Source organism: Lissotriton helveticus, chromosome 1_1, assembly GCF_964261635.1.
Source record: "Lissotriton helveticus chromosome 1_1, aLisHel1.1, whole genome shotgun sequence".
NCBI classification, from domain to species: domain Eukaryota; kingdom Metazoa; phylum Chordata; class Amphibia; order Caudata; family Salamandridae; genus Lissotriton; species Lissotriton helveticus.
This window is the reverse complement of record NC_136057.1, coordinates 1,741,886,564-1,741,902,088: the sequence shown is the minus strand read 5'-3', so window position 1 is coordinate 1,741,902,088 and position 15,525 is coordinate 1,741,886,564. Positions and strand designations below refer to the sequence as shown.

At 43.5% G+C, this 15,525-nt stretch overlaps 1 protein-coding gene across 1 annotated transcript in view; it reads left to right on the top strand.

Moving 5' to 3' along the window:
* LOC144765201 (uncharacterized) overlaps positions 1-15,525 on the top strand; it is a 40,564-nt gene that overhangs the window by 10,740 nt on the left and 14,299 nt on the right. Inside the window, exons 3-18 of the mRNA XM_078650317.1 lie at positions 6,051-6,112; positions 6,209-6,304; positions 6,402-6,496; positions 6,594-6,688; positions 7,074-7,176; positions 7,280-7,382; positions 7,792-7,895; positions 7,999-8,040; positions 8,313-8,414; positions 8,528-8,556; positions 8,665-8,762; positions 8,866-8,927; positions 9,083-9,124; positions 9,235-10,395; positions 13,012-13,081; positions 14,074-14,144. Coding sequence (XP_078506443.1) covers positions 6,051-6,112; positions 6,209-6,304; positions 6,402-6,496; positions 6,594-6,688; positions 7,074-7,176; positions 7,280-7,382; positions 7,792-7,895; positions 7,999-8,040; positions 8,313-8,414; positions 8,528-8,556; positions 8,665-8,671 — 838 coding nt within the window. The 3' untranslated portion in view covers positions 8,672-8,762; positions 8,866-8,927; positions 9,083-9,124; ... (1 more) ...; positions 13,012-13,081; positions 14,074-14,144. The remainder of the gene's footprint in view (positions 1-6,050; positions 6,113-6,208; positions 6,305-6,401; positions 6,497-6,593; positions 6,689-7,073; positions 7,177-7,279; positions 7,383-7,791; positions 7,896-7,998; positions 8,041-8,312; positions 8,415-8,527; positions 8,557-8,664; positions 8,763-8,865; positions 8,928-9,082; positions 9,125-9,234; positions 10,396-13,011; positions 13,082-14,073; positions 14,145-15,525) is intronic.

Sequence of the window (15,525 nt, the reverse complement as noted above, 5' to 3'; positions counted from 1 at the left end):
CAAAGCGGGTGCGGCGAGCGGTAACGGGTGACGGGAGCAGCGGTATCTGGAAAGATAAGGGCAACAGGTCCGCCCGGGGGTCCGTGAGTCCTTCTCCTCTCCTCTCCCGGGTGGCAAACAACAGATGAGGCGTCCCACAGGCAAGAGGAAACACACGCCTTTTAGTTCTTGGTTGGGCGGGGGGCGTGTCTCGCTGGGGGCGCGGCCGTGCGCACCTGAGCGTCGCAGGGACTCCTGGTCTTTCGAGTCCCTGCTTGTGCACGCCTTCCTCCTTGCCGCCTCCTCAATCAGCAGACAGCCTTTCAGCCTGGCCCCTCGCTGCAACCCGCGAAGCGGCACCCGCGAAGCGGGTGCAGCGAGCGGTAACGGGTGACGGGAGCAGTGGTATCTGGAAAGATAAGGGCAACAGGTCCGCCCGGGGGTCCGTGAGTCCTTCTTCTCTCCTCTCCCGGGTGGCAAACAACAGATGAGGCGTTTAATATGTACTTTTTTAATATAACATATTTTATTGGAATTTAAACATTTAAGACATGGATAAAGCACTGTCCATAAAAATAAACACAGTACGGTTTCATGTTGATGCTTTCCCACTGATACAGAAGGCTCGTCCCATCTGGACTAGCGCTGTGAACGTCTTTGCTCGCTCCGAAGCGGTCGCTCCCCACGCTCCCTGACCATCCAGAATTTGCAGCGCTACACTCCGCCTTACACTCCGCCTTGCAGCCTGGTATCGTAGCGCTTGGTGATAATTACTAACTGAGTTCGCATTGCCTGAAATCATTTTCGTAGTGCCTGGCATCGTAGCGCTTTGCTGATAATTGTTAAATGTACTTTGCTCATTGGTTTTTAATAATCATTGTTAGACTGCTCGCATCACCTGCAATATTATTTGTGCCTGATTGTGCCGCTACCACTGCCCGGATCATAGCGCTATTCCGGCTGTGCCCCTGTTTCGCTTTCTGTTTGTACTGCCATTTTGTTGTTGTGACTATTGGCCAGTCTCTCCTCCCCGCTCCCGCCTACCAGCTGACCCTCCCTCGCTCCACCCCCCCCACTATCCACTTATGTCAGATGCACTTGCGCGCAGCGGAAGCGCCCCATGCGCGCCGAAGGCGCGCCAAAGGTAAGCCCGTCTACGCCCGTCCGCGCCTGGACCGCGCCCAGCGCCAGGCCCCCTGGTCCCCGCAATCCCAACTCCACCCGCTTAACGTACGACGCCGCAACCCTCTCAACACTTAACCCCGGCCGACTCCCAAACTGCCACCAAGCCACCCCAGGACACACCCATGGACCCTTCACTTGCCACTCTTGCAAGTTCGACTGCACCAAAACCCACACCAAATCCACAAACTCCAAACAGAGTTCCGACACTAACCACCTGAAGTGCATCCTGCTCAACACCCGCTCGGTCCACAGACACGCCATTGACCTTTGGAACCTACTCGACACAACATCACCAGACGTCGCCTTTCTTACAGAAACTTGGATGAACGCCTCATCAGCGCCCGACATCGCCATAGCCATCCCGGACGGCTACAAGATCATCCGAAAGGACCGCATCAACCAAACAGGAGGAGGCATCGCCATCGTCCACAAGAACACCATCCGCATCACGTCCAGTTCCGACGATAACCTCGCAGCCGCCTAACACCTTCACTTCCAGATCCACACCAACCCCAAGACCACACTCAGAGGCACCCTCATCTACAGACCACCAGGACCCCGCACACAATTCAGCGAAGACATTACTGACTTCATCAGCCCACACGCCCTCCCCTCTGAGGACTACATTCTACTGGGAGACCTCAACTTCCACTTGGAAAAGAAAAACGACAACAACCCCACCACCCTTCTGGACAACCTCGCCACTCTCGGACTCAAACAACTTGTCGACACCCCCACCCACTATGCCGGACACACGCTCGACCCAATCTTCACCTCTAGCAAGCACATCTCCTTCAATCACACCACAGCTCTCCATTGGACGGACCACAGCTGCGTTCACTTCAACTACAAAAAGACTACGACCCACAACCACCCTCAACCAATCCCCCGCAGAAACTGGAACAAAATTACCACCGACCAGCTCTTCACATCGCTTCACCAAAACCCTCCTGCTATATCATCGGACCCAAACCTTGCAGCCACCAACCTCACACATTGGATCACCCACAGCGCTGACGAACTAGCACCCTTGAAAAACCATCAAATCATGCAAGGTAGCAAAAAAGCCCCCTGGTTCAACGATGACCTTAAGAAATCCAAGAAGATCTGTCGCACCCTCGAGAAAGCCTGGCGAAAAAACCCAACCATTGACAACCTGGCAACCTTCAAAAACGCTACCCGCAAACACCACCAAGTGATCCGATCCACCAAGAAATCAGCATTCAAGGATCGACTAGACAACAACGCACACAACAGCAAGGAACTATTCAACATCGTCAAAGAATTTACCAACCATACCGCCGGCACCAACGACATCACTCCCTCTCAAGACCTCTGCGACTCCCTAGCCTCATTCTTCCACAACAAAATCGCCGACATACATAACAGCTTTGAAAACCAGTCCGGAGACCAGCCCACCCCACCCACTTCCGAACCAAACCCCCCCCCCCCCAACAACCTTTGCGCCTGGAACCCAATCACCACTGAAGACACCATCCGCCTGATGAACTTCATCCACTCAGGATCGCCAACCGACCCATGTCCCCACCACATTTTCAACAAAGCAAACTCCATTATCGCACCCCATCTCCGAGACATCATCAACTGCTCCCTCAACTCCGCTACCTTCCCGGAAAGCTGGAAACATGCCGAACTCAGCGCCCTCCTGAAGAAACCCACAGCAGACCCCACTGAACTTAAGAACTACCGCCCCATTTCGCTCCTCCCATTCCCTGGCAAAGTCATTGAGAAAGCCGTCAACAGTCAGCTCGCCGCCTTCCTCGAATCCAACAAATCCCTGGACCCTTCACAGTCCGGCTTCCGAACCAAACACAGCACCGAAACCGCACTCATCGCAGCAACAGACGACATTCGAACACTACTGGACAACGGAGAAACAACTGCCCTCATCCTACTTGACCTCTCCGCAGCCTTCGACACAGTCTGTCATAGCACCCTTATACAACGCCTCAGCAACGTCGGAATACAAGGAAAAGCATTGGACTGGATCACCTCGTTCCTCGCCGGAAGAACCCAGAGAGTCCGCCTCCCCCCTTTTAGATCAGAGGCCACCGAAGTTATCTGCGGCGTACCACAAGGATCATCACTCAGTCCCACCCTCTTCAACGTATACATGAGTCCCCTCGCATCCATCGCGCGCCAACCCAACCTCAACATCATTTCCTACGCAGACGACACCCAGCTGATCCTCTCCCTCACCAAAGACCCAAACACCGCCAAAACCAACCTACACGAAGGAATGAAAGAAGTAGCCGAGTGGATGAAGATCAGCCGTTTAAAACTAAACTCGGACAAAACGGAAGTCCTCATCTTAGGATCATCCCCCTCCGCCTGGGACGACTCATGGTGGCCACCGGCCCTGGGAAACGCACCCATACCCACGGACCACGCTCGTAACCTAGGCTTCATCCTGGACTCCTCCCTCTCGATGACCAGACAAGTCAACGCCGTCTCATCATCATGCTTCAACATCCTACGTATGCTCAAAAAAATCTTCCGTTGGATCACCACCGAAACAAGAAAGATGGTCACCCACGCACTGGTCACAAGCCGACTGGACTACGGAAACACCCTTTACGCCGGAACCACAGCCAAACTACAGAAAAAACTCCAACGCATCCAAAACGCCTCAGCCAGACTCATACTAGACATCCCCCGCCAAGCTCACATTTCCGGCCACCTGAAAGACCTCCACTGGCTCCCCGTCAACAAGAGAATAATATTCCGTCTCCTCACCCACGCACACAAAGCCCTCTACGACCTAGGACCCGAATGCCTCAACACTCGCCTTTCCTTTTACACCCCCACCCGACAACTACGATCGTCCAATCAAGCCCTCGCGGCAATTCCACGCATCCATAGATCCACCATGGGGGGAAGATCCTTCTCCTACTTAGCGGACAAAACCTGGAATTCTCTCCCCACCCACCTCCGCCTTACACAGAACCACCTATCCTTCAGAAAACAACTAAAAACTTGGATATTCAATAAGTAAAGTTCCCCCCTCCCTCAAGCGCCTTGAGACCCTCTGGGTGAGTAGTGCGCTATACAAATGTTAAACTTGAACTTGAACTTTCTCTAAATACTTTTTCTTGGTTACAAGGCAAAAAATAAATAGCTTCCTCAAGTATCGCACCAGCCCCCCTCTTTTGCGGATCGATCGTTGCCTGGTTCCCGCACCCCACTTCTGCTAGTGTGCTTGCTGGCCCTCATCATTGAGGTGTCTTAGGCCCTAGGCCCTCATGCCACTACAATAACGACACAGAGGCATTGGTTATGGTGACTGGATCTGGCCCAGGGCACGTGCGCACAGCCCCTTTTATTTGCAGGGTCACCTGCCCGTCGACATATGTGATGGATGGGTCATGGAAGCCAGCCCTCGGGGTGTGGCTGGATACATAGGGCGTATGTCGGAACACTAGAACGTGTCTCACAGGATGTTACATCCCTCCTAAACTTTATTGAAAGGAAACAAACAAGTCAATCTGTGGTAAAGAAGAAACAACAAAACAAAGCACCACTGAGTCTCTTCAGGATCATACAGGATCAGCAAATAGGTGCAGCTGGTCACACCTGGCCTCACAGCACGCACCCTTGGTTTCACAGATGACAGTGGCGTAACAACAGCCCCGCACCTCCAGTGGTGAGGCGGCCCCCCAAACTCCCACGTTGCGGGGGGACCCTGAGATCCAGGGGGTCCCTATGAAGTATATACTTTCATTAAGTTCCAAGAAATGAAGAAGTTGAAGCGTAGGTTGAAATTCAATAGGTTAATTTATTCTTAGTAAGATGGCAGCAAAAATACTGGAGCACGTCTGCTTCATCAGAAGTCCAACTGCTGAATATCATATTCAGCAGTTGGAGCTCACAAGGAAACATTTACCACGAGCGATGCACCTTTGAAGAGAAACACTCTTCAAGAGGTGCGCGCTGTGGAATACATATGATGCTTCACAATAGACATAGAAAAGTTACATGTAATTAAATGTAAGCACTTTACCTCTTCTCCCCTTTTATACAAACAAGTAAGATACATTGAAAATAGAAATGAAAATAAAGAAATACAGAAAAATAAAATTAAGATAAATAGTAATCCTTAAATCGTGAAGGATAAGAACAATTTCTATGTACTCTGGTTGAAGTGGTAGAAGGGGAAGTGGATTGGCTGGAAACAACCTGAGAATCAACTTCATGCTCAAAACAGATAGAGGATGTGTCATTTAAAGTGTGAATGGTTTGTGAAACAGGTTCAGAAATATCATCCGAAGAGGTTCCCAAAGGAAAATAAGAACAGGAAGAATTGTCATCAAAGTGTTTAGTTTTAAACACCCTGTTGGCCTGTTCAAGAGTAAGTTTGACAATTACTCGCTTGTTCCACTACCCCTTTTTATCAAGAAAAAGTGTACCCTTGGAAACTTTGAGAACTTGAGTACGAAGAGAAAACTTTGACGTACCCTTTTTAGGTTTTGCCTGGCGAAAGCTGCGCTCTGCGCAGCTTTTTCGCGCAGGCGAAAACCTGATGAGAACTGTAGTGTGGCTTTGGGTCGGCCCTCGTCATTGATTGGCTGGCTCCGTAAATGGAGCCTTGCCATTGGACGAGGGGCCTGTCCGTCAATGCCGGACCAGACACGGGGGCGTTCCCGACATTCTTTGGCTTTTGCCGACGTCACGCGACGCCGGGAACGCCCCCGAGTCTGGTCCGGCATTGCCGGGACCTGCCTTTGCTGACGTGTCGGGTTTCTTTGTGTGTGGCGGAACAAATTGCAGGTAAGCGATGGTGTCTTTTGTAAAATAAATGACTGTCTGTTTTGAATGCCCCAGCCGAAATGTTTAATCACGTTTTTTTTTTTTGTTGTTCTCTGCAGGTTGCCGGGACCTGTTTTGCTGACGTGTCGGGTTTGTTTGTCTGTGTCGGAACAAATTGCAGGTAAGCGATGGTGTCTTTTGTAAAATAAATGACTGTCTCTTTTGAATGCCCCATCCGAAATGTTTAATCACTTTTTTTTGTTGTTGTTCTCTGCAGGTATTTTGCGACGGCCCGGTGGGGGGAACAATTTCCGGTCGGGATCCTTGGCTCGCTGTCTGTCTCCGTCTCCGTGCTCCAAGGGATTTCTTGCAGGTAAGCGATGGGTGCTTTTGTAATGTAAATGACTGTCTTTTTTGAATGCCCCAGCCGAAATGTTTAATCACGTATTTTTTGTTGTTCTTTTCTGCAGGTATTTGGGACGGCCCGGTGGGGGGAACAATTTCCGGTCGGGATCCTTGGCTCGCTGTCTGTCTCCGTCTCCGTGCTCCAAGGGATTTCTTGCAGGTAAGCGATGGGGGCTTTTGTAATATAAATGACTGTCTTTTTTCAATGCCCCATCCGAAATGTTTAATCACGTATTTTTTGTTGGTCTTTTATGCAGGTATTTGGGACGGCCCGGTGGGGGGAACAATTTCCGGTCGGGATCCTTGGCTCGCTGTCTGTCTCCGTCTCCGTGCTCCAAGGGATTTCTTGCAGGTAAGCGAAGGGGTCTTTTGTAATATAAATGACTGTCTTATTTGTTTTATATATTTTGCGCCTGTTCTCTCTAATGTTTCCGTGTCGGGTCTCCTCCGTGGCGTGACGACTTGCAGGTAAGCGATGGTGTGTTTTTTAATTTACATTTTTATGTCGCTGTAATTTCTTTTATGTGTTCAGCCTATTCTGTTTTTATTGTAATGTATTTATTTTTTGGGCCTGTTCTCTCTAATGTTTCCGTGTCGGGTCGCCTTCGTGGCGTGACGACTTGCAGGTAAGCGATGGTGTGTGTTGTAATTAATAAATGACTGTCTCTTTTTAATGACTGTGAGTTTTTGTAACTTTGTAAAGCTTTTTTTAGAATTAATTTATCTCACTTTTGCAGGTTTTTTTCGGCGTCGCTGCGTGGTCCCGGTTTTGGGCGTGGTCACGCTTTCCGGTCGCCATTTTGCGCTCGGTGTCTGTCTTCGTGGTACGATGGATTTCAGGTACGCGATTTAAATTTGTATGTAATTGTAATTTGTTTTATGTGTTCTACTTTTTATAACTTTGCAAAGTGTTTTAGAAATTAATTTCTCAATTTCGTTGCAGGTATTTTTCGGCGTCGCGGCGTGGTCACGGTTTTGGGCGTGGTCACGGTTTCCGGTCGCCATTTTGCGCTCGGTGTCTGGCTTCGTGGTACGATGGATTTCAGGTACGCGATTTAAATTTGTATGTAATTGTAATTTGTTTTATGTGTTCTACAGTCTTTAGCCTATTTGTTTTATATATTTTGCGCTTGTTCTCTCTAATGTTTCCGTGTCGGGTCTCCTCCGTGGCGTGACGACTTGCAGGTAAGCGATGGTGTGTTTTTTAATTTACATTTTTATGTCGCTGTAATTTCTTTTATGTGTTCAGCCTATTCTGTTTTTATTGTAATGTATTTATTTTTTGGGCCTGTTCTCTTTAATGTTTCCGTGTTGGGTCGCCTTCGTGGCGTGACGACTTGCAGGTAAGCGATGGTGTGTGTTGTAATTAATAAATGACTGTCTCTTTTTAATGACTGAGTTTTTGTAACTTTGTAAAGCTTTTTTTAGAATTTATTTATCTCACTTCTTTTGCAGGTTTTTTTCGGCGTCGCTGCGTGGTCCCGGTATCTGGGCGTGGTCACGGTTTCCGGTCGCCATTTTGCGCTCGGTGTCTGGCTTCGTGGTACGATGGATTTCAGGTATGCGATTTACATTTTTATGTCATTGTAATTTATTTTATATGTATTCAGTCTATTTTGTTTATATTGTTATGTATTTATTTTTGGGGCCTGTTCTCTCTAGTGTTTTTGTGTCGGGTCTCCTTCGTGGCGTGACGACTTGCAGGTAAGCGATGGTGTGTTTTTTAATTTACATTTTTATGTCATTGTAATTTTTTATATGTGTTCAGTCTCTTGTGTTTATATTGTAATGTAGTTATTTTTTGGGCCTGTTCTCTCTAATGTTTCCGTGTCGGGTCTCCTTCGTGGCGTGACGACTTACAGGTAAGCGATGGTGTGTTTTGTAATTAATAAATGACTGTCTCTTTTTAATGACTCTGAGTTTTTGTAACTTTGAAAAGCGTTTTTTAGAATTAATTTTTCTAACTTTCTTTGCAGGTATTTTTCGGCGTCGCGGCGTGGTCACGGTTTCCGGTCGCCATTTTGTCTTTGGATTCTTGCTTCGCTCGGTGTCTGTCTCCGTGGTACGATGAATTTCAGGTATGCGATTGGCATTTGTATGTCATTGTAATTTCTTTTATGTGTTCAGCCTGTTTTGTTTATATTGTAATGTATTTCTTTTTTGGGATTGTCTCTTTTGTGTTTTTGTGTAGGGTCTCATTCGTGGCGTGACGACTTGCAGGTAAGCCATGTTGTGTTTTGTAACAAATGACTGTCCCTTTTCAATGCCCGGGAGTTTTTTAACTTGGAAAAGGTATTTTTGAGTTTATGTATCTTCCTTTCTTTGCAGGAATTGAACGGCGGCGGCGTGGGAACGATTTCCGGTCGCCATTTTGTCATGGGATCTTTGGCTGTCTGTCTCCGTCTCCTTGGTCCAAGGGATTTCAGGTACGCGATTTAAATTGTAATGTAATTAGTATTTCTTTTACAGGTGTTCAGCCTTTTTGGTTGATATTCTTTTAATGTTTCTTTTTTGGGCTGTTCTCTCTAGTGTTTCCGTGTAGCCTGCCGTGACGTGTCGGGTTTCATTCCCCGTGGACGAACGACTTTAAGGTAAGCGCTGTGGTCATGTATTACTGCGACTCGGTGTAGATAGATTCGAATGTAATTTGTATTTTCTTACAGGTGTTGTAGATTTAACGTAACAGGTGTTCGGGCTATTTGGTTTATGTTCTTCTGATGTTTCTTTTTTGGCCTGTTCTCTCTAGTGTTTCCCTGTCTGGTCTCATCCGTGGCGTGACGACTTTCAGGTAAGCGATGTGTTTTGTAACTAAACAATTACTGTCACTTTCGAATACCCGGAGTGTTTTTTACGTTTCAAAAGTAATTTCTGACTTCATTTCTTTTCCTTTATTTGCAGGAATCTGTCGGCGGCGTGGTGGGGGTAACTATTTCCGTTAGCCATTTTGTTTTGTCATCTTTGACTCGCTGTTTTCGTGGTGCAAGGACTTTCAGGTAGGTGATTTTGTTTTTTTTCCAAAGTAATAAGTGGAGCTCATGTGTATTTGTTCGCCATTTTGTATGGTGATCTTGCCCTGACTATTCAGGTAAGTGCGACTCGTAGTACATACTTTGTTATGTAATTACTGTTTTGTTACAGGTAACTTCATGCTCCTTTGCTTCTAATCTTGGAATATATTTTTGTTTTGCAGCTCTCTCGTGTTTCCTTTATATGTTCGGACGTTGCCTACGTGCGCTTTGTTCGTGGTGCAAGTAAGCTATTTAACATGTTCGATATTAATCTCTCTTTTCGGCTTCTTTTTTAGGTACGTACTTTCGTATCGCCTCAACTGCTTGGTGCCTTTGCTGGTGTCTTTTGTGATCTTTGGCTCGCTGTCTTCATGGTGCAAGGCTTTTCATGTAAGAGATTGAATAGATTTTGTCTTTTGTAAAATAAAACTGTTTTGTTTCTTTGAATGCTCTATATTTTTAAATACATCTATTTTCTTTTCCTTGCAGGTATTAGACGGATGGGTGGCACTCGTAATTCTATTATGCTTACTTTAATATTTATTTTATATCGTGTGCTTTCTGTGTAGGGAATTATTGCAAAGAGCTATCGTGTTTTTCTACTTTAACAAAATGATATTCACCAGCACTTCTTTTTGTATTTGCAGGCAGCGTGGCGCCAACTCGTCTACCACTAAGCTTTGATATTCAAGATCGGCTAAAGTCGCACATAGCCACTAAGTACTCTAACGAGTCACAGCATCCACGACCTTTTCATTCGGCCAGACAGCCTCCTATCAGCAATTTACATATGTCGAGACAGCAACATCCTAAACAACATCTCACCTACATGTTCTTAACAACAAACTTTGCAAGTCTTTTGTTATTTAATGAACTAACTGCGTTTTTTGTCTTCCACAGTATGTAAAGGACTACAGCCACGGAAAGAAACATTTCTTCGAGCGAGCTCAGAAGGTATACTTCGAGACAGTGGACTGGAGCCTCTCGATTTCTCGACCGATCTCAGGAGGTATACTTCGAGACAGCGGACTGGAGCCTTTCGACATAAACTGTAAGTTACTTGCCTGTCTGTGAAAGTAATTTGTCCTTTTGAGCAGCGGTATTACGACCACAATTTGCAGTTTTACACACGCAAACAAAGCAGTAATAATATGAATGACTTTAGAATTAAATTGTGTTGCCTATACGTTTGTCCAATTTCACCATGTTTTTGTTTAATGCGTTTGAGTACTTTTTGGTACATCGCCAATAGGTACATTTACGATATGAATGTTGTCGCATGTCTCCTTTATTCATGAACTTTTCAAATTCAAACAAATGCTTACATTGTAAGGACCTCTGTTTATTCAAATTCGCCATTATGTACATTTTGGATGCCTTGTTTGTGCGATGCCACATTTTTTTTTATATGCAGAAATCGTGGGGCTGAGTTAGCTGACCACAAGCATGTATTTGTCGCAACACTACATTTAGTCAAAGCATGAAGGCCTGTTACATTTACTGAGAGCATAAAGAACAGTTAGGATAAGGTGAGACCGACGAGTTTCAGTGCAAAGTTATACATCGGGAAACTGTGCATTTAGGAGAAAAATGTAGGTAGATTTACGATATAAATTTTTGCGCATGTCTACTTTATTCATGGCCTTTGAAAATTAGAACACATGCTTACTTTGTAAGGCCTTGCTGTTTAATCCAATTCCTCATTATGTACATTTTGGATGCCTTGTTTGTGCGATGCCAGATTTTAGTTCATATGCTCAAATCGTAGGGCTGAGAGTTAACTGAGCACAAGCATGTGTTTGGCGCAACACTCGATTTAGTCAGAGCATGAAGGGCCGTTACATTTACTGAGAGCATAAAGAACAGTTAGGATAAGGTGAGACACGACGACTTTCAGTGCAAAGTTATACATCGGCAAACTGCATTTATGAGGAAAATGTTTGCGCATGTAAGTTTAGCCCTTTCTGTGAAAGTAATTTGTCCCCTTTTTTAGTTAATATGCTCAAATCGTAGGGCTGAAAGTTAGCTGAGCACAAGCATGTGTTTGTCGCAACACTAGATTTAGTCATTGCATGAAGGCCCGTTACATTTACTGAGAGCATAAAGAACAGTTAGGATAAGGTGAGACACGACGACTTTCAGTGCAAAGTTATACATCGGCAAACTCAGCATTTAAGAGGAAAATGTTTGCGCATGTAAGTTTCGCCATTTCTGTGAAAGTCATTTGTCCCAGATTTTATACTGAGAGCATAAAGAACAGTTAGGATAAGGTGAGACCGACGAGTTTCAGTGCAAAGTTATACATCGGCAAACTGTGCATTTAGGAGAAAAATGTAGGTAGATTTACGATATAAATGTTTGCGCATGTCTACTTTATTCATGGCCTTTGAAAATTCGAACACATGCTTACTTTGTAAGGCCTTGCTGTTTAATGCAATTCGTCATTATGTACATTTTGGATGCCTTGTTTGTGCGATGCCAGATTTTATTTCATATGCTCAAATCGTAGGGCTGAGAGTTAGATGAGCACAAGCATGTGTTTGTCGCAACACTAGATTTAGTCATTGCATGAAGGCCCGTTACATTTACTGAGAGCATAAAGAACAGTTAGGATAAGGTGAGACACGACGACTTTCAGTGCAAAGTTATACATCGGTAAACTGCATAAAGGAGGAAAATGTTTGCGCATGTAAGTTTAGCCCTTTCTGTGAAAGTAATTTGTTTCCTTTTTTATTTAATATGCTCAAATCGTAGGGATGAGAGTTAGATGAGCACAAGCATGTGTTTGTCGCAACACTAGATTTAGTCAGAGCATGAAGGCCCGTTACATTTACTGAGAGCATAAAGAACAGTTAGGGTAAGGTGAGACACGACGACTTTCAGTGCAAAGTTATACATGGGCAAAATGTGCATTTAGGATGAAAATGTTTGCGCATGTAAGTTCAGGCCTTTCTGTGAAAGTAATCTGTTCTTTTGAGCAGCGGTATTACGAGCACATTTTTCAGTTTTTATACGCGCAAACAAATCAGTAATAATACGTATCACTTTAGATTTAAATTGTCTTGCATATACATTTGCCCAATTTCCCCAATTTCCCCATGTTTTTGTTTAATGCCTTTGAGTTCTTTTTCATACATCGCCAATAGGTACATTTACGATATAAATGTTTGCAAACTGTGCATTTAGGATGAAAATGTTTGCGCATGTAAGTATGCCTTTCTGTGAAACTAATTTGCAGTAAGAATACGTATCACTTTACAATTAAATTGTGTTGTATATACATTTGGCCAATTTCACCATGTTTTTGGTTAATCTATTTCAGTTCTTTAGGTAAGACTAATCTTTCACACACACATATATATATATATATGTTCAGTTACAACTTTAGTTCACAAACTGCTTTGCACGATGCGAGAAATTAAATCAAACACTGACAACATTCCTTGTTTTATTTTCACTACGTGCATACGCGGATTTCTATATTTTTAAAGGCACATACAAACCAGTAACGTGACGCAAATAATTGCCATACTATTACATTACAACGCATTAATCGCTAATACGCAAAGCTTTACCTAAGATTCAATTTGCACAGTTTGCATGAGAAAATCACTGCTTTTTTTGCCTGCACTCATAATATTTTGCTAATGCTATTTTTGTTTTATAGGGTAAAAAAGTAGACGTTTGTTGCAACTGACCCATCGACTACACAATTTGAAATTCGTTATATAAACACGGTATGTTAATACTTTATTTATTTTACTTTCTTTCACTCTCGCATTATTCTTCTCCTTTTCTCCTACTTTCTCTTTCTTTTGCTCTCTTTCTCTTTCCTGCATCCTCACTCTTCTGCCCTCACCCTATATATTCATCCCCACCTTCTTTACAGGTCCCGGCAGCAAATGCTTACATACTAAGCTAGCACATGCAACATACATACATCTCACTCTCTTGACTTCCAGTTCAATTTTGCATTTTTGCCTTTATCTCTTTTGCATTTACTCTGCATCTCCTTTCCCATTTTGCCATCACTCTTTCTCTTTTATTTACTCCTGCTCTATTCTTCCCTCACTATTACACCTACTTTCTTTCTTCTTCTCTTCTCCCTCTTTTTTACATGCCCTCTCTTATACCTTCTCTCTCCTGTTTTAATCTTCTTTCCTTCTATCATGCACACTTTCTTTTACTCCCTCTCTATTCAGCTCTCACTTTTACCCATCCTTTTCTTCTCTCTCCTGCTCTCTATTTTTTGCGTCCTCCCCCTTCTGCTTGCTATCTCCCGACTTATCTATTATGCTTATCTCTTTTACCTTCTCTTTTCCTATTCCTTCTATCTTTATTTCTCTCACTCTCTTGATATCTTAACCTTTTGCCCCTCTCTTCTTCCATACACTTTCCACCCTCCTTCTTTCTCTCCTCCTTATATCTCGCTCTTTTGTATTCCTTCTTTATTTCTCTCAATTTTGCACACTCTACCCATCTTACTTTCACACTCTTGTGCTTTTCTTCTTTATATACCCTTCACGTTCTTTTGGCAAAATCTAGTTCCTCCCGTTCTCTCTTGCACTCTCTCTTCCTTTTTTCAATTACTTTATCGCTCTCCTCTATATCTCTCTCCTTTCTGCTCTCTCTTAGTGCTTCTAATTCTCTATTTACAACTTCTAATATACTTCACACAAATGTCCTCACTCTTTCAATCTTTTGCTAACAGTATATTTTACTTTTACAGGACAAAAAATTTGCCATTTGGTGCAACTGCCCCATCGAGGACACATCTTTCAAATTCGTTCATTCAACACGGTACGTTCATACTTAAAACTTATTTTACTTTAGACATTTTTGGGTAGTACTTCCTGTCTGTACTGGGCATTCTTTGCTAGATAGTTATACACAAAACTTTGCCTCATAAACAACATTTAATTTAGTTTGGAGATGAAAGCAGCACTGGTGAGGTCGTAATCAGGAGAGAGGTCAAAGCTAAAGGAAAACTTATAACTAAGACTTTGTTCTTCCTGTCTGTACTGGGCATTCTTTGCTGGATAGTTATACACAAAAGTTTGCCTCATAAACAACATTTAATTTAGTTTGGAGATGAAAGCTGCACTGGTGAGGTCGTAATCAAGAGAGGTCAAACCTAAAGGAAAACTTATAACCAAGACTTTGTTCATACGTCTCTGCACACACCCTATATCTTCTTCCACATCCTGCAGCAAATGCTTAGATACTGAGACAGCACATGCAACATATATACATCTCCTTCTCTTGCCTTCCCTTTCAATTTTGCATTCTTGCCTTTCCTCTCTCTTGCATTTACTCTCTCTTGCATTTACTCTGCATCTCATTCATGATTTTGCCAGCAGTCTTTCTATTTTATTTACTCCTGCTCTAGTTCCTATGCATAGTTCTGTGGCATCCTAAAATGCCTTATTGATGTTTTACAACAAAACGTGAAATCACTTTCTAAGACCTTGACTTCATTGTATATGTTGTTTAAAGAAGTTTCTAAGCAACTGCCTGCATCCATCTAACAGTGCCTTGTCCAAAATATATTTTCATAAGTTGAAAAAAAGGACACAATACTTTACTGTAAATGGAAGTAAAAAAAACAAATATTCAAATTAGGGTTCATAAAAAAAGAAACAGTATTTATTAAATTTTATTTTGCTTTCATACAATAATAGTCAATATATTTACTTAAATAACATTTTCAAACAGTATCTTCTCTGTGCATTATTAGTTACAAAATTCATAAAATATGTTACTGTGCAAATTTAGTTGAAAGAAACGATAACAAATGCACTCATTCTATGTTCTATAGCAAATTAAGGAAAATGCACAAAATGTTACTGTGCACAATATTCTTTTTTTTTAAGAAGCTGGAACATGCAATGCTATGTTCTGTAGCAAATTCATCTGTCTTATTCCTTTTTAAAGAATGGGAAAATAAAAACATATCCCACATTCATTACAACTGCTACTCACGTGATAATGCTCATACGCCCACACTTACATCCAGCCACCCATCATTCATCCCACCACCTTTTCATACATCATTCATCCATGCAATATTTTATCCAACCATACATCCAGCCACGTTTTAATCCATTCATCCACCCTATTATGCTACAAGACATCCTTTCATCCACACTTTCATTCATCCATCCACACTTGCATCTTTCCA